This window comes from Cupressus sempervirens, chromosome 3 (assembly GCF_028749045.1).
Source record: "Cupressus sempervirens isolate cs-2001-9-10 chromosome 3, ASM2874904v1, whole genome shotgun sequence".
Taxonomy (NCBI): Eukaryota; Viridiplantae; Streptophyta; class Pinopsida; order Cupressales; family Cupressaceae; genus Cupressus; species Cupressus sempervirens.
The window spans coordinates 322,796,059-322,814,744 of NC_143120.1; the positions used below are offsets into that span (position 1 = coordinate 322,796,059).

Consider the following 18,686-nt stretch of genomic DNA (forward strand, 5'->3'; position numbering starts at 1 on the left):
TTGTCTCTCCATTGCAAATAGTCTAATTGCTCTAGTTGTCGAGCTAGAAATAAAAATTCATGTTTTGGAATTTCTTAGATCCAGCTAGGATAATGGTCTAGCGATGATCCTATAGATTCATAAACCATTTTTGGATAAGTATAATCCGACTCCAACACCCTAGCATACATAAGTGCCCAAAAAAATGGGGATATGTCATGGATTAATGTAAGGAGAAAATAGATTGTAGTCTAAACAAATGAATCTAATATTTGATACATAGAGAAAGGTATGACATTAAAATTTTGATAGTACATTGTATATATATTAGCATATACATATGTTGTATATAGTTATGTCTTTATGGAGATCGAGTCGTAGACAAAGGGCAGTGCTATTTTATAATTTTGAATGTAATGTTAATTCATGACAAAGTGTTTTTTCCACTAATGTAAAAGAGGGAGATTGTTGATATCTAAGCCATGCTACCAATTAGTGTCAAGCATTTAATAATTTATTAGGCATTGTTGGTCGGTTGTCACTGTGATCAAGGCATACAATGAAGTCTAAGTGATGTATGGTAGACTTGTTCATATTTCATTTTGAGATGGGCAGGTCTTTAGTTGTCGAGCACTCCAGTATGAACTAAGTGATAGCATGTGTTGAGCAAGACAAAAGTTAGTAGATGTCGAGATAAAGTGAGATAGTTCACGTCGAGCTACACAGTATGTGTTGAGCATTTAGATGTCAATGGACAACATGGATACCAATCATGATCAAGCGTTAGGGTATATAAGTGCCGAGAGAACCAGTTTTGATATATGTGTTTAGAATATCACAAACATTGAGCTAAAATATTTTGGCCAACTTCTATACATGTTTAGATGATTAAGGAGTAATTCAAGGAGTCAATTACACATTTTGTCAGAGACCATTGATCCCTATGCCAGGTGATCAGCCAATCACAAAATTGGAAGGACTAAGCAGAAAAAGGAACAAATCTAGATCATTGATCTTGATCTAGAAGGTTCATCAATTAGTTATTTAAGGAGGGCCTAAACCCTAAATCTTGTAATGATGCAAGGAGAGACAAAGAGATAGCAAAAGAGGCTGTGTTTTTTAGAAGCAAAGAGATCAGATAGAGTTGTTGAGAAGAGCAATCAAGGACAAAACATAGTATATATGATAAGGAGATCAAAATAGAAATGAAAAGAGGAGATTCGTAATCTAGCATTTGAGTTCTAACTGAAGGATCGGGTACTGATATATCCTAGCAAGTAAGTGAGGATAAATCTCTTAACAAAATGGTCTTAATAGGCCTATTCAAATATCCTAACATATTTCTTACTTAGTTTTGAGTTTTAAATCCTTAAATCAAGGTATTTTGAATAAATCTTGTAAAGTCCTAACAGGGCATACCCCTCACAGAGTAGATCACCACAAGTGGTCAAACATTGTAGCCTTAATAGGCACACTTTATTGCTATAGTAATGAAGATTTGTGGGTGTCATCCCCACCCCAATTTTACCTTCACCTTGGAGGGTTTCTAGGTAACTAAATCTTGTATGTTATATGTTTACATTTACTTTCATGTTTATGGATGTGATGCACGCATAGATCTAATTCAACATAATAATTTATGGTTATATGGTTTATGATCTAGATATGAGATGGATTAAAGGTGAATGCATTTGATTTGATATTTGTTTCAAGAAGTTAAAAGTTTTTGTAGATCCTAATTCACCCCCCTCTCAGTATCTTACTTTTCCAATAGACTTCCAATAGTTTTTACTTACCATCACAATATCAAAGGTAAAATCCAAGGTCATATCATGTTTAAAAATGGTCTCCATCTTCATGACTATGACTTTCCCCAATCCTTTATCTGATATTCCCCTTTGCAACACCTTCTTTCCATTTGTCTCAAATTAAAAGTGCATCCTCTTGAAGCTTTGGGTGTACTGATTAATGGTCTCCATCCACGAGATGTCCAATATGAGATCAATGTTAATCAAATCTTTAACAAAGAAATCATCTATCAATATATAGTTTCCCATAGAATCGTTGAGCCATGGGATCATGTGAGTGCAGGGTAACAAGATTCCTCAAACAACATTAACCTCAGATCATAGAGGCTCTATTTTGTACAAACTCTTACTAGTAATCAATGATGAATTGATGAAATTGAGTGTGACATCATTCAATCATGACTGTGACTCATTTGCAATGAACCCTAAAGATATTACTTCCAACCATTGTAGTGAGGGTAGAAATGTAACCCCCTTTTTGTATGAGGGAATTTATCCTCTCTTCCTGATTAATTTCTTAACTTGTTAATTTAGATATTTGTTTGTTCTTATCATCCAGAAACACCTCAATGTGATGAATTTTTCCCTTCCCAAGGTAGCGGTGACCCAATGACCATGGCTCCTTGCACATAAAATAAGGATTTTTCTCTAGAGATCTTACCCAGAAACTTCATCAAGCAAAGGTTCTTTTTGGATTGACTCCTTATATTTTTCTTCTTGTGGGGAAGGTGTAGGCATACCTATGTGGGTTTTAGAGGAAGATGCAGGCATGTCACACACATTCTTAATAGCTTTTTTGAGTGTGCATAGGTTGAACCCTTTGATCCAGCCTCTGAAGGGCTCCCTTAGCCCATCCATGAAAAACATGATTTGATATATCTTAGATATGTTTGTGAAGAATACTAATATCCTTCGGGAATCTAAGATGTAATAGTCCACATTACTTTTTTTCCTTAGCTTTGTTAGATCTTTGATGTTTAGTTTAGGATCCTTCCCATCAAAATAAGTAATAAGTCTCTCAGTGAACTCGGTGTAAGAGGTCACTTGGTCGTGACTAAGAGTAACCAATTTGTAGTGCCACCACTCTTATGCCAATCCTTCCAGATGGAGTGTTGTGAATTTGATTGCTTCCTCTTTGGGAATTAGGTTGAGCTAAAAAATAGGTGTCCACCTTCAAAATCCATACATGTGTCATGATGACTTCAGATCCATAAATGGTGATAAGAGTACTTTTCTAATATTTCTCCTGAGATCAATTATTCCCCCCACCTAAATATCTTATGCTTAGATCAACATAGTCCTTTTAGGATATATCACCTTCCATATTTTCATTCTTCTAATCTTCTTGAAGTTTTTCTTGCATACCCTAAAAAGTGGGGCTCTCTTTCTTTGTATGGTGCTTTTGTCCTTGGAAGAAAGATGAGTATTGAAGGCAGAGAGAGAGGGTTAAGGGTTTTTCCTTCCTCTAACAGATTTGTCACTATGCCCACATTTTTCTCCCATTGTATTTCCTTCAACCATTTTTTTGTAATATTTCCTGCATAAGCCTTTGGGTTTCATTGATCTACATTTGGTTTCTATTGAGATCTCTTAAAATATTCACGAGTTCTGTCGTAGGATCATGGGGATCCTTTTGTCTCCCAACAAGGAAAACTTTCCTTCTCCTTTTGGGTATAAACTTGCATTCACTTCGACAGGTTGGTAGAATCAATGGCATTGTTACCACTATAATGTTCCCAAGATGACCTTGGTCATAGGCAGTTTTTGTTTGAAGGAAATCTTAGTTTAAAGGGGATCTTGATCTGAAGGGAATCTCAGTTTGAAGGGGAACTCGATTCAAAGGGGATCTCAATCTAAAGGGGAACTCGGTCCAAAGGGAATCTTGACTTGAAGGGGAACTCGTTCTGTGGGGGAACTTTATTAGAAGGGGAATTCAATCCAAAGGGAATCTTGGTTCGAAGGGAATCTCGATCCAAAGGGAACTCAGTTCAAATGGGATCTCAAACTAAAGAGGAATTTGATGTGAAGGGGAACTTAGTCTAAGGGGGAAGTTAGTTTGAAGAGGATTTCAATCTGAAGGAGATCTCGAGCAAAATGGAAACTCAACTGGAAGGGAAATCTCATTCTAAAGGGGACTTCAATCCAAAGGGGAACTCTGTTTGAAGGGGATCTGGATCTGAAGGGGGAGTCGATCCAAAGGGAATAAATGTTGCACATTGGTAGGGATACAATGTAGTAAGGATGTCATACAGGGTTATTTTTGTACGGGCAGAAGCGATTGGTGTCATACAAATTTTTGGTCGTATAGATAGTAGGACTGATAGTGTGTGAATATTGGCCATACAGACTCGAGGTCTAATGACGTATGTAATTTTAGACTATACAAAATGATGATTTCCATTTATACTGCGAGCATGAACAAATGAATGGAAATGGGCCTGAGGTATTGTGCTTCCTTCAATGAAAATGTAGTTGACTGAATTCAGAGATATCAATAGAAACATAGTGTATGGACATTATTTGAATTAATAAATATTTATAGGAAACAATGATAACATAAATAACACTCTAATTTTCCAGATCCAAGGCAAGAATATAAATAAAAAAGGGAAGGTCTTTCACTTTAGAAATGGTGAGAAGAATAGAACTCCAATCAAAATTTTTAGAACAAATTAAATAATTCAAATTCACATAACTACAAAAACTAATCCAATGGACATATATACCCCATTAGAGGAAAAGTCTCGAGGGAGAAACAACACACTGATACATAACACGAAAAACACCTAGACCTACGAAAAATTAAAAATGGGCTTGAGATATACAAAAATCAATCATGACCCTAAATAAAGTTATTAATTTATTTTATTTAATGATGGGAATATAAAAATTTATATCTGCAATATATTCCCAGATGTATTGGGGGGTATACATGATAAATTCTCCACTTGGAATTTTGAATTTTACAGTTCAATAAACATATGTAATATGTTTCACATCTATTTGGCATTTTCAACTTTTCCTTTCTATGAATTGGAGTGGGCGGCAGATGAGGGAATAATTTTTTGTAAATGGAAAACACATTATAAGTCAATGGGTGGGTGGTCTACTAGAGTCTCTTAACTATACTTGGCCTTTTATTTCATGGCCAATTTTGTACTTTTGTAGTAGTTTTAAACTTTTTATGGGTGGAAGTGGACATTTTATTTTTGGGTTCTTTCCTCCATTAGTCCTTTTTTGAACTTGTGTAATTTTTTTAAATATAAAATGAACATAAAGTACAGTGGCTATGTCCACTTTTTTTTTATTTTAAAGATTAAGTAAAGTGTAAGTATGACCCAAATAAGAAAAAATGTCTTAATTATGTCAACAAAGGGGAAGAGATACATTGGAAGAAAGAAACCAAAGTGCAATTGCTAGGAGAAGGTGACATAATTTTGGCATTCATTCATAGGTTTGATAGAAAATATAGGATGACGAACACCATCCAAATACTTAAGAATAAAATGAGCTTAGATATTATTGATGACATCCAAATAGGAATTATGGTTTCCTACTACTTTTGCAATGCCTATAGGGGAGAGGAAAGAGATATGAAACATGTGTTGGAGGAAATAATATTAAGTTGCTTTCTCTTTGTTCTTGATACGATTGATAATGCTCAGATTCTAGCTCTCAACACTGAACAAGAGATAAAGATAGGAATGTTGTCCATGGGGTACTTTTGAGGCCTTAAGACCGGTAGAATCCCATTGGATTTCTTTCAATATTTTTTGGGCGTTTATGGGATTGATTTTACTATGGATCCTAAGGACTTCTTTCACACTAACAAGATGTTGAATATGCTAAATAACTCTATTTATTTGATCCCTAAGATATACGAACCACAAATACTATTTGACTTCATGACAATGGTGTCTATAATATGATTTGCAATATTTTCTCGAAGGTTTTGGTCAACTAGTTGAAACCCTTGCTAGATGGTCTAATAAATAGAAATCGAAAGGGATTTGTCCCCAAAAGACAAATCATGGATAATAAAATAAAAAATCATAAGATAATTCATTCCATGGATAGATTTCATCTCCTAGAATGGTTGTAAAAATGGAAAGTTTCAAGGCTTATGATAGAGTGACATGAGACTTTTAGTTTTAATTCCTAAGAAAATTATTGTTCTAGAACAAGCTGATTAAATTGATTAAGGAGTCTGTGACAATTATTGGGTTTTATGTCTCAATTAATGACATACTTAGGGAGGTATTTAGTGCTATAAAAGGCCTCAAGAAAGGGTATCATATCTTACCCTACCCTTTCATAATATTTTCATTAAGTATTAGGTATAAATTTTCCTAAATTGGTATATGCACACAAGTCACAAGATGCCCAAAGGTGACTCATATGCTAGATTGAATTACAACCTGCTACTATAGAAATTTATATCTTCAGACTTACTGAAAAAGGTTTGGGTACCTTATCTACTACATAAAATATTGTAAGCATTTGGTATAGCTCTAGTACCATGTAAGCATTTTCCTTAGGGAAAAATCACCCAAGATCAAGAAACTCGAGCACAAGCACAATAATAGACCAAAAGAGGTATGATTAGAATAACAATATTCAAAATTGATGTATTTTCATTCAATGTTCTATCATGTATAGTCATGTACATACACACTAGGAGTGCCTGAATATAAGGGCCTCTGGAATACTTCTAGAATGTCTAGGAGTTAGCACATTGATAAGTCTTACAACAAGGCACATGTCCACCAGGAGTGGATTATCCTCCATTAAGCACAGGAGTAAGTGCGATGATGAGAGGATAAGCCTACAAAGTGTAGCATGAAAAATAATGTTGTAGACACCATGTGCTAAAATAGGAGTGTGAATAACTGTGTTGTCTACATGAAAACTCAATTAATTATTCAAACTCCAGTGTTGTAGACACCATGTGCTAAATTAGAGTTGCTTACTTATGTGTTGTCGACATGAAAAGTCATAGAAGTACGCAAACTCCTAAGTGTCTCACCTAAGAAATAATAAAATAATGCATTGACCTAAGTAAACTTAAGTAAAGTGTAATAAGTAAATACTTATTTACACCAACACCCCCCCTTAAGTGTAACTTAGGGGAATGCACTTAAACTTATGAAAGCTAGGATGAATATGCATGATGGGTCCTGACTACTAGGCCATGTTAGGTACCCATGTACATAATGCAATGCAATCTCTCATAAAGCGAAGAAAGAGGGAAAACCTCATGGGAAAAACCCTCCCCCAAAAAGAGAGATGAAAAAATAAGATGCATGGATGGATGGAGTAATCATGACCCCCCCCATTACGACATACATCAAGTATATACAAAAGAGAAGTATGAGAAGAACAAAACCCCATAAGAGGAAAAAGTCCCCCCCATAAAAGACAAGAAGAAGGAGACAAGGTTGTTGTCCCCCCCCCCAAATGTAGAGTGTCGATCAGTAATAACTGCTCCAATGTATAAGTTGATCCATGAATGTTGAATAATCTTCCTCTCCTCTAGAAGAAACAGTGACAGAGGTACAGGTGAGATGCTTCCCCTACGTGTAGAAAGAATCCCAAAGATGAATGATGTCTCTAAAACCTGCTCAACTGTCCCTATGTCAATGATAATAGTTGCCCCTTCGAATACTACTGAAAAGAAGAAGTATATATCTAGCAAGAATGGATGTAGAACATGCCTCAAAGAAAAAAGTGTCTCCTCAAATGATAAAGAGACCTCCTACAATTGTTGTACATAAGGATCCACAATCACATCAACCTGTGAAGACTAATCATGTAGATAATGGACAAGAGGGTCAAAGTCAGCCCTCGTGACAACTGAAGAAGATTTTGCTTCATCAAAGAGAAGATGTAGATCATCAATGATGTCTCCCAAATTTTCTATGTGTGACTCCATGAACAAACCTAAAATATCTGCCAAGAAGCCATCCACTGATGCTAGAGCTGGAAGACTAGGTGTACCCTACTGTGTTGAACCTATCACTGTGGCAATGGATGAAGTATTCACCTCAACAAAGAGAAGACAAATATCATCGATGATGTCTCCCACATCTTCAATGTGAGACTTCACAAACAGACTTGCAATGTTTGGAAGGAAGTCATCCCATGAAGCTAAAGTAGGAAGACATGGTGTTTCCTGCTACACTGAATCAGAAGAATCTGTGGCTAGAATAGGATTAGTAGTAGCAATAGAAGCATTAGGAGGTGAGATCTCAACTGGAGTTATAGGGACCATGACTAGAGTGACTGGTGATAGAATGTCCTCTAGAAATGGAGGAACTGTTGGATCTCCAAATGCTTCCCAAAGAGCCATCCAAATATCATGAGGAAAACTTTCCATTCTAAGAGGAGCAAGACATTCCTTACTCATAATGTTATACAGAAAGCAAAGAAGTTTAGTTATATATGTCCAATTAGGATTTTGTGGCAACATCTTCGAATAGAGGTAAGGAAGGACTTCCTGTGTTCTCTTAGATGATCAAGTATCAATGCACTCCATTTGTGATAGTTCTGTGTTGTCAACTTTGGTCTAACACCAAACTAACATGTGTGACAAGAATCTATGAGATCAATCAATAAACCCCCCAAAATGCAAAATATCAATCAACCCCCCCCCCCCTTAATGAAAGATTTTGGCACTTTATACTTAGTGTGATTACAATAGCCAATTTAGGGCCTATTTCTAAAAGTAGTATTTATGTCCATAGAAGCCTATAATCTGATTATAGATCTAGAAAGTAGACAAAAAATTATGCACTTTCAAATAAAATGGAACTTGATTACGTGTCTAGATGAGCTCGTACTAAGCATTTGAAGTGGCAAAAATCAGGATTTGCGACTTGCAAAAAATTCAAAAACTGAGAGGTCAAACATCCTGCACTAATGTGTAGATCACAAAATTCTACCCCAAAATATTAAAAAAATTGCTCGAAAAAAGGAGTCCGTATGAGGGAGATATCACTATTTGAAAATCACCTCTACAATTATTTTTCTTGAATCGTCGCCGTCGTGCCTCCAAAAATCAATTGACTTTAGATTTCACCTTAGATGTCTGATTTTGGTGAAACAAAAGTTAATTTGGGGTTTTTGACCTTCTGAATATGATGCCAATATCTAATTTGCACCAGCAAGCACCAATCTTTACCTACAAATAATCTCTCCTACTGGCCTGATGGCCAAATTTTTTCTAGACAAAATACACAGATTCAAAAAATAATGTAGAGAAATTGAAGAGACTAAAATAATAAAATATGCAGATCTAAAAATTAAGTTCAGAGATCTGAAATGATCATACCAAATTCGCAAATTAGGCCTTTGGATTTCAGTTTGCAAAACAATTTTGCCTCAGAATTGACTATGGCCTAGGGTAGGCAAATTTATAGTCAAATTTCATCAAATCGATGTTCCAGATGCAATGGTGAGGTCTGCTTTGGCTCTAGACGCTCCTAATGACTACGATATTATAGATTTGGGTCATGGTGTCCTTAGAGAGGTGAAGTAAGGTTAGTCTCCAATAGCTCTATGAAGAGAATTTCCCTCAACTCTAATACCATGTAAGAATTTGGTATAGCTTTGATACCATGTAAGAATTTGCCTTAAGGGCAAAATCACCCAAGATCAAGGAACTCAAGCACAAGCACAAGAATAGACCAAAAGAGGTATGATCAGAATAACAATATCCAAATTTGATGTATTGTCATTCAATGTTTTGTCATGTACATACACACTAGGACTACTTGAATATAAAGGCCTCTGGAATACTTCTAGAATGTCTAGGAGTCAGCACACTGATAAGTCTTACAACAAGGAACATGTCCACTAGGAGTGGATTATCCTCCATTAAGCACAGGAGTAAGTGCGATGATGAGAGGATAAGCCTATAAAGGTGTAGCATGAAAAATAATGTTGTAGACACCATGTGCTAAAATAGGATTGCAAATAACTATGTTGTTTGCATGACAACTCAATTAATTATGCAAATTCCAGTGTTGTAGACACCATGTGTTGAATTAGAGTTGCTTACTTCTGTGTTGTCAACATGAGAACTCATAGAAGTACACAAACTCCTAAGTGTCTCACCTAAAAAATAATAAAATAATGCATTGACCTAAGTAAACTTAAGTAAAGTGTAATAAGTAAATACTTATTTACACCAACAAATATACTTCTTTTCACGAACAATTATGTAAAATAAAATTGTCATGCCGGATAATTTGGTAAAACATAGATTTAAATTCCCCGATAGATGTATGCTATATGAGCAAGAATAATAGTACATACCTCACATCTTTCTTTATTTTCAATATGGTCATAGCATCTAGAGCTTGGTATTGAAAAATCTTGGAAATAATTAGATAGTGATCAATACTCTCCATCCCCTTACTTCAAAAAGCATAGGATAGATGCAAAGCTCTTTGATCATATAATTATGTAAGCAAGTCACCCCACCTAGGATAGAGTTTCTCAAAGGAGAGAAACAAAAAAGTGTTAGAGAGTTGGAGCTTCTAGTAGATGATGGTTTAATAAGTTTTTCAAACTATTGTTGGAAAATTCAATTAATTACCAATTGGAAATGCCCTTTGTTCTTGCCTAATATATTTGAAGATAAGGTTTTTAGGAATTGGGCATTCCCTTTTCCTATGCTAAATTTGATAACTCTAGAAGGATGAATAGACTAAACATAAAGTAGCATTTCCTAAAACTGGGCTAGTACTAACTATTTTTTTATGGAGCTATAAAGAAATAGGGAAAAGTAGTAGCAAGTGAAGTAATAAAATCAATCTCTGGGAAACTTGTAGTTTCTTATACATGTAATCTTGGAGGGATCACTTATAACCAAGTGAAATGGATGACTTTTCTTTGGAATATTAAGTATGTCCTTTCAATAAGTATCATAGCACTATATATAGAGGGGGAACTCTAAGATTACAGTGGATGTTATTAAATGTCGTAATAGGCCTAGTTGGTAAAATAAATGGATTGTCAAGAAAAAAATGCAATCTACTTTTAGGGCAAGGAGTTTTTCGAGATAAACCACAGGTATAGGGAAGGTAATAGAGTGCTTGATGCTATGTGTTTCATGGATTTGGAAATTTAATATATCAGGTGTTGAAGGAAAAAAGACCACTTTATACTACATGTCTAAGAACTCCTAATAGAAGAGAAAAGAAAAAACCATCATATGGAATGAAAAAAAAACATATTATTTTTCAGGACTCTTCTCAACATTATGTTTTGTTGTGGAGTGGGGGGAAATGCAGATTTCTTCAAAAAAATGGCAGATGAATATTCAAATCCCAACCATAATGAATAAGCAAAAAATAAGTTAGAGGACAAGGAAAACACCATGGATTAACTAGAGGGGTCTAGATGCCAACGTGACCATCTACAAGGTCAATAAGTGTTGATAGTGTTAATGAATGGACTATAAAGGGTAACCTAGTGATGCAATGACATTATATTGATGTGTCATGATGCAAGTATTTGAATATGTATTTAACTAGGCTTTCTAGGGAAGGGAAATATCACATACGGGAAACCTTGCTCAAAACTTCATTAACTACAAGAAGAAGCTGCTCACATAGGTAAAGATTATTAAGTTTGTTAAGGACTTATTATGACTCCAGTACCACCAATATCTTTCACTCTCATTTCAAGATATCATTTTTAATGGTGGTTTCTCATAATTCACGAAAATTGGTAAATCTAATTGTTGGGTGGAGTTGTCTTCTACATTTTTACCTACAAAATTTCAAAGAATGGGTGGGGATTGTGTTTGTGTCCATCCTATCTCTTATAATGAAATTGAAGAAGACACCATTGTTTGGTATATTTGGAAGGAAGGGGAATTCACATAGCTCATTGAGAGAAACAATAGTTTTGGTGAAAGTTTTTCCTTTTAATTTGATACTTCATGGTGATTGTTGGTGGCATCTCTTTCGAGGTCAATGAGGAGGCAATTATGAAAGCAACAAGATTGTCGACCAAAGGGCACAAATAGAAGAAGATCAATAGAGTTGTAGACAACAAGAGTCTCAATCATTTTTTTGGGAGAATAAACCAATTAAAATTCAAAATTATTTTGACAAATAGGAGTTACTGCCTACCCAAAACCATGTCTTCTTGTTGATCATGAAGTTTTCTATTCTAGTGTATATTCAATGCATACTACTTCTACAATATGCTCCTACTAAATCACTTTTATGACCATAGTTCTATCTCTTTTTAATTTTTCCTTCTCAGTTCTTTGAAAATCTTGGTTAATGATGTTGTGGAAGCTGCTAGGACCTAGGGTAAAAAATCTATCCTCTTGAACCAACATTTTTTTAAATAAGGTTTATACTTTTTACTTGGCCTTTCATCCCTCAAAATAATTTATTGTTGCCAAAGACCCTAGTTCATCTTATCCCTTGTTGATTGAAATAATTGACACCACATTGTCTAGTAAAAAGAAATACATCCACTATTTGAGAGTTGCTAAGATTACCTCTTACCTTGATATACTGAAAACCCCTAGCCATTCCATGGGTGTAGAGGGTCTTTGTGACCTTAAACACAATGCCAAAACTTCCAAATTTTCCAAGAAGATGAAAATTAAAAAAACCTCCCCCCTTGTGAGGAAGACCAAAGTATATCTATACAAGAGGTCATAAGTGATGAGAGCTAGGAGATGGGGAAGGGTGATGAAACACGTAAGTTAAATCTGTGGTGCTTCATCAAATTGACTATCTTCTATACTTTTAGATGGAATACTAATCAATTGGCACACTATGATTTGAATGAGGGCAATGCTTAACAAGGTGGTGACATTGTTGAGGTAAAAAGGGGTGGCAAGACTACTCTTGAAGAAGGGATTCATTTGGGAAATGAGGAAAGCTTTATAGAATCCACTAATGACAACTTGATGTAGGAGTATCTTAGGTTCTTGACAATCTTGGATTATTTTGTTTCTTATTTTGTTCTTTCTATTCCTATTTTCTTGTCTAGATGACTGTGGGAGTGGTCTTTCGATAGTATGTTTTATCTTGTGCGATCTTAGAGTATTATAGTTGACATATTTTAGATCACTCTCCTAAATTCACACATCATTTTGATTCCTATTCGATGAGAGCTCTTTATTTTTCTCTCGAGTATTGTGTACTTCGCTAGCACTTTGACCAATCGTGGAATTTCCATTGGTGGTGTGTGATTATTATGCGCGGCTAGTCGAGACTCCTCTTGACAATTCTTAGAACATGTGTGGATCTATATCTAGGATATCACATTCTTATATGCTTTTGTTTTGACTGCTAATCTTATCTTGGGTCTGTCCTATTCGTTGTAGGATATTTCCTTGGTTATTGGAAATTGTGAATCTTCTAGGCCATCCTACATGTCATGGTGATTATATATGTAATATCCATGATGTATTAAGTCCACGAGAAAAGAGGGAGGAGAATCTGGAAGTCAAAATCTTGTGTGTCTTAAGACTACATGTCGGATTTGTATATGTTGTAATACTACAACTAGGTAGGCCTTGTTGCCTGACATAGTGTAGACAAATTTTCATTGGAACTGCATATCATTGATTGAATCCTGTGTTTTCATCCCTCCATTGTGTTGTTGCTTCCTTGTGTTACTCTTGTTGCTTCGTTGGACATCTCCATCGAGGATCTCCTTCCTTGAGCTACATCACAACTCTACCCATAGTTTATATAGCACTAAACTTAAGCCTTTTGACCTGATAAAGGATACTATATTTGAAGGAAGGACATCAAATATGGCCACATTAGCCTGCGTAGAGTGTAGAACACACCAAGGGAGCTCAACATGTTGAAGATCAAGAATACTTTAGTTTATTGTCATGCATAATTTGATGACCCCACTTTGTCTCATTCATAAATAGGTCATAGGAAATGACAAAGAGGATGTGAACTACAACAAACTTTACAATTTCGTTCCTAGGACTAAAGCCAATATGTTCCAGTAGTCTTCAGATGGACTAGCTCAATGTAGTTTTTTTACTTTATATTATTTATGACTAGCGGGTAAATACAATTTAAAACTATTAAAACTTCAAATAGTTTGCAAGTTTATATGTTAAGACAAGTTAGTTAATTATAGTGCCATGTTGTTGAATCATGTTTATGGTTTTGATGTTAATCAATTGTTTTTATGCTAAGAATATGATAATTGAACTACCTTCATATTTTTTTGTTTTAAAGAAACTACATCCTTATTTTTGTTGAGATAAATTAATCCACCCTAAATATTTTTATTATTATTTTAATTTTAAATAAGATGGTTTTATTTCCTCCACAATTGGTTTAAACTCTATCTTTCAACCTTAACATTTAAAAACATAAATAGCTTATAATTGAAACGTGTACACCTGAAAAAAGAAAAAGAATAATAATTTATTTCGTGCACGCCATTTGATAAAAACAAGTACCTAGACATATAATAATAATAATAATGCTTAAGGCCCACACTATCCATACAAGTCGTTTGATACTCTCCCTATTCCTTAACGACCACGGTTCCTTTCAAACGGTAAATTTCGTCCTCTAGAATGACTTCATCGACAACGTACAGTTTTCTTATTTCTCAACGGTTTATGTTAAACGTGTGGTCGAAGTTATTCAAATAAAAATCTCTATTTCAATTTGCTCGCGCAATTTTTAAAAATCACTCGAAATGAATCTTCCCGATTATCAAATTCCTTACTTAATTCTGAAACTGAAATTTTTAAGAGGCTGCAATGTCGTCGTTTCTACAGCGACAGTGATTTTTTTTTGGAGCTATCGCTCGAAAGAAACAAAATTTGTTCACCTGCATTCGTCAAAGTTCTTTCGAGATCTTTAGTTTTTCATTCATCATTCTCTTCCTATTTAGCAATGGCACGACAGAAAGATGAATCTCATTCTTTTTCGCAGGCATTGTAATTTTTCACTGAATTGGGAGCACAAACACCTGAATCAGAGTAGTATTTATTGCTGAATTGGTAATACGAGAGCTGAATGATCCGGGACAAACTGGGACAGCGTCAAATCTTAAAGAAATATTGTCTGAAATATTTGAGATAAGTTAGGGAATTTGAGCAGATGGCAGTCCTACAGCCTCAAGTACTCGCCAATGCTCCTAAATTTCAACCAGTCGAAGCAAATAGGTCGATTCGAACCGCGGAACTCAAAGTGCGAGGGGTTAGTTACTTGTCGAGGGCCTTATCTAGAGGAAGATCGGGCGGTAGAAGTCGTGCGAGGAGAATGGAAGTTAGAGCAAAAGCGAAGACGACAGAGGTTGATCTATCGGGAGACTCTGTTGCAGACGACTATTATTCTGTGCTTGGTGTGGTGCGCTTCTATTTTTAACCTCGCATTTAAAATTTAGCTTAACTTTTTCATCATTTCGAAAAATAATGCACTTATATAATAACATAATTTTAAACTGTTCTTCTGGTTATATATATATTTAAACAATTGTGAATATTGATTAGAAACTCTGCCTGAAAAATCTTTACCCGAACTTTTCGCAAAGTTGTACATAATTTATGCGAACAGCTATAAACAGGTATAATATAAAGGTAACTATCTATAAATAATACACATTTTTCCAAAGATCTCAATCTTTTATAAATTTCTGCAAACTTGCAAATAATTTAACAAAAAGGAAAAATGGCACATATTTTTCCTTTCTAGATTTTTGTTAAAAAGCAAATTTGCGAAGTGCTTTGCCTCAGATATTGTTTTACCCTTCTAGGCTTCTACAATTTGAGGGTACTCATTTTCAGCAAATATCAATTCTAAGTTCTATTTTCATTTAGTTCTTTGAATGGTTTGTAGCTTGGTAAAATGAGTAAAAATTATGAAAAATGATACGTGGTTCTAGACCTCCGATGCTTATAAAAATACAAAGAGAGAAATTATCTTGGTTCATGATTTAAAAGTAAATAAATTGTGCGAAGTTGAATGACTCACAAAGAGCCCATTAGGGATGAAGTCTTGTTGAGTGCAAGGCTCCGACATCATAAGGGATGAGGCTGGGATCATGTCCCGGGTGATTTTGATGACGTGGATGCCCCTCAGTCCATGGCTCTAAGCCGAAGAGGTTTCAGGCACGAGTGAGCCTGTATCAAGTCCCTAAATTGTCTATGTGATGGCCTTTGCTGGTTGGTAGCTCGTAGGCTTCGTGCCTCGCTGGGTTGCCTTGCAGGTCTGAACCCTCTATAAAAAAAAAAAATTAGCTTAGTTTGAAATTTAAGAAATAGCATTTCTTTATATATAATATTCCTCTTTTTATATATTTTTATATATCTTTTATAATTCTCCCATATCAATCTGATCGTTTTATCCATGAGTGAGATCCGAGGGTGATTGCCCTCAGTGATCAGTTAAGAGGACATTCAAGGAAAACATTTCATTATTATAATTATATTTGAATTATGAATAAATAATGATATTTGAGATGATCCTGATGCCTTATGATCGATTTAACAAAATACGAGCCATTTGTTTAGATATTTTCTATTTTACAGGGTATATGGAGCCTATAAATAGATTACTTTTGCTTGGTTAATAGATTTTTTAAAATATATTTTCCCCATTCAATGAAAATAATTTAGTACAAACGGACTTTATGTTTCCATTGTATAAAAATCCTCAGATTATACTTTCAGGCAATTGCCAAGAGTTTTGTAACATTTATGGAAAAATATATGCCCTAGTTTTAGCATGCAAAGAATCCCAGCAAAGTCAGAAGATATTATTTCTACTGTTTTTAGTAAACTAAACCAGAACTACTGCAGGATTAATTGTTGTAATTGCAGAGATTCCCATCAAATTTTCTGGCCATGTCTAAACTTCTGAAGATGACTATTGACCCATATAAACCAACTGTTGACACATAACATCATGGAGCAATATGGTTAAGGAAGAAATAGTTTGTGTGGCTTGGGATTTTTAAGGCCCTTACAGCTTTAATATAACTTTGCCAGAAAATATTTTCTATTTGCATGTAATCTGCCACACTTTTCTTATTCAATTCAAAGAAAATCTAATGGGAACAAATTATTTCTCCCACTACTGAATTAATATGCTTTATTTGATAGGTTCTGGAAGCTAATTTGTACGTCACTAATGCTTTGAGGAAGACTAGCATGGATAGGGAAAAAGTCTCAACAGAAAATAATTTATAATATTTACTATATTTTGTAATTAACACCAGTTTGACGATAGTTCAAGAACTTATAAATATCTCCCACAATATACCTGCTGGAATCGGGGTCTGTTGGTGAATAGATTTGTCACTGTGAATGTTTTCTTTAGAATGACCGTGTTCGCCTTGTGAACAGTGACAACTGTGCTAGCAGTTGGATAGACTTTAACTGATCACTATCATATTACAATCTTCCTCTGCGTTTGAGAGGGGCAGCTCTCTCGTATGATAAGTGTATTTGAGTTTTCTGTGTACTTTGCATCTGAAAGCACAAAAGGATTGAGAGCAAAACTAAAAGAAGATAGGACTATGATTTCTGATAATAGACATACGACTATTTACCTAGATCCACAAAAGATGACTATTCACAAAGGGGTTTTGAACATACAAATATATTGATGATACAAGAAGTATGACGAATCCCGACATACAAAGTGACAAGCCATATGAATGCATCCAAGTCAAGATACCATGAAATGAACATGTTTCTTTACACTAGACTGAATGATTCACATGAATGCATAAAAGAATCACTAGTTTAACATATGATAAATTTGTGATCATAACTCAAAAAGACATTTTCGACATACAAACCAAAATGCATTCTTTATTATCTTTTGAAAATTTACAAACTCAATAACCATCACACATAACATGAAACTAAAGTTTATTGAAAGTTCCTCTGTATTTCAATAGAGTTTCTCCTTTGTTAAAGTTCTTCCCCCTTCACATTACAAACTACCTCATAATTATAGGTTTCATGGCATATCTACCTTCTCTCGAAGTTAATAACTAACTCTCATTTACATGTTTTGGAAGAGGTTAATTAACCTCGACAAAATTAACCCAAAGATATTATCCATGAAAGCAGAAAATTATACATTCTAAGAAGATGCCTTGAAAAATTTGTAATGTTCCCGTCATAAAATAAATATTTAATCGAACCTTTGTTAATGGGCAAATTGATTTAGTATATCTCAGACCCATTTTTATTTAATTGTTTCCATAGGTATGGTCGTCGACTATCTTTGTAAACTGTCGGGAAGTTTCTCTTAAGGGTATTTAAGCATGACATGTAGGTAGTAGTAAGTAGCCGTTTGGATTATTTCTTTGTATTGCAAATTCCTATTGGAGTTCAATATTGTTCGCCATTTCGGAAGTGAAAGATCTTCCCTACTTGGCTATTCCAGTTTTGGTGGGATTCATCCGTCACCTTATTTTGTTTCTACATTACTTGCTCGGATCTGGCAAATCTGTGCACCATCTCTATTACAGATTCATCTATATATATATATATATATATCATTGGAATTGGATTGAATTGCACTGGCATTAATTGAGATATTTGGTGAATAGATGTTCTGGCATCTAGCTTGTAACTCATTTTGCACCCACCATATGGACCCTACAAATCCCATGGCTTAACAACACATACCGTACAACTTGGACATCTCCACATGGTATGAGCTGGTTATCTCCACAACCGTACGAGTGCCTCTCCTCTTACCGTACGGCCATACCGTACAATAGTTAACTCCACGCCCTTCCATCTCCGTATGTCACCCTCCTTCCATCTTCGTACACCACCCCTTAACCCTCCACTGTACGGTCCTCCATCTCCTCACTGTATGGTTTGTCTGTTGCACCGTACGATAGCCTACCTCTGTTGTA

General features: G+C 35.0%; 1 protein-coding gene across 1 annotated transcript in view; it reads left to right on the plus strand.

Moving 5' to 3' along the window:
- The first annotated feature begins 14,403 nt into the window (after window positions 1-14,403).
- The window catches only part of LOC149566297 (DNAJ heat shock N-terminal domain-containing protein), an 83,441-nt gene continuing 79,158 nt past the window's right edge, over window positions 14,404-18,686 (plus strand). The window contains exon 1 of the mRNA XM_089819707.1: window positions 14,404-15,154. Within this exon, the coding sequence (XP_089675833.1) occupies window positions 14,906-15,154 (249 nt within the window). The 5' untranslated portion in view covers window positions 14,404-14,905. The remainder of the gene's footprint in view (window positions 15,155-18,686) is intronic.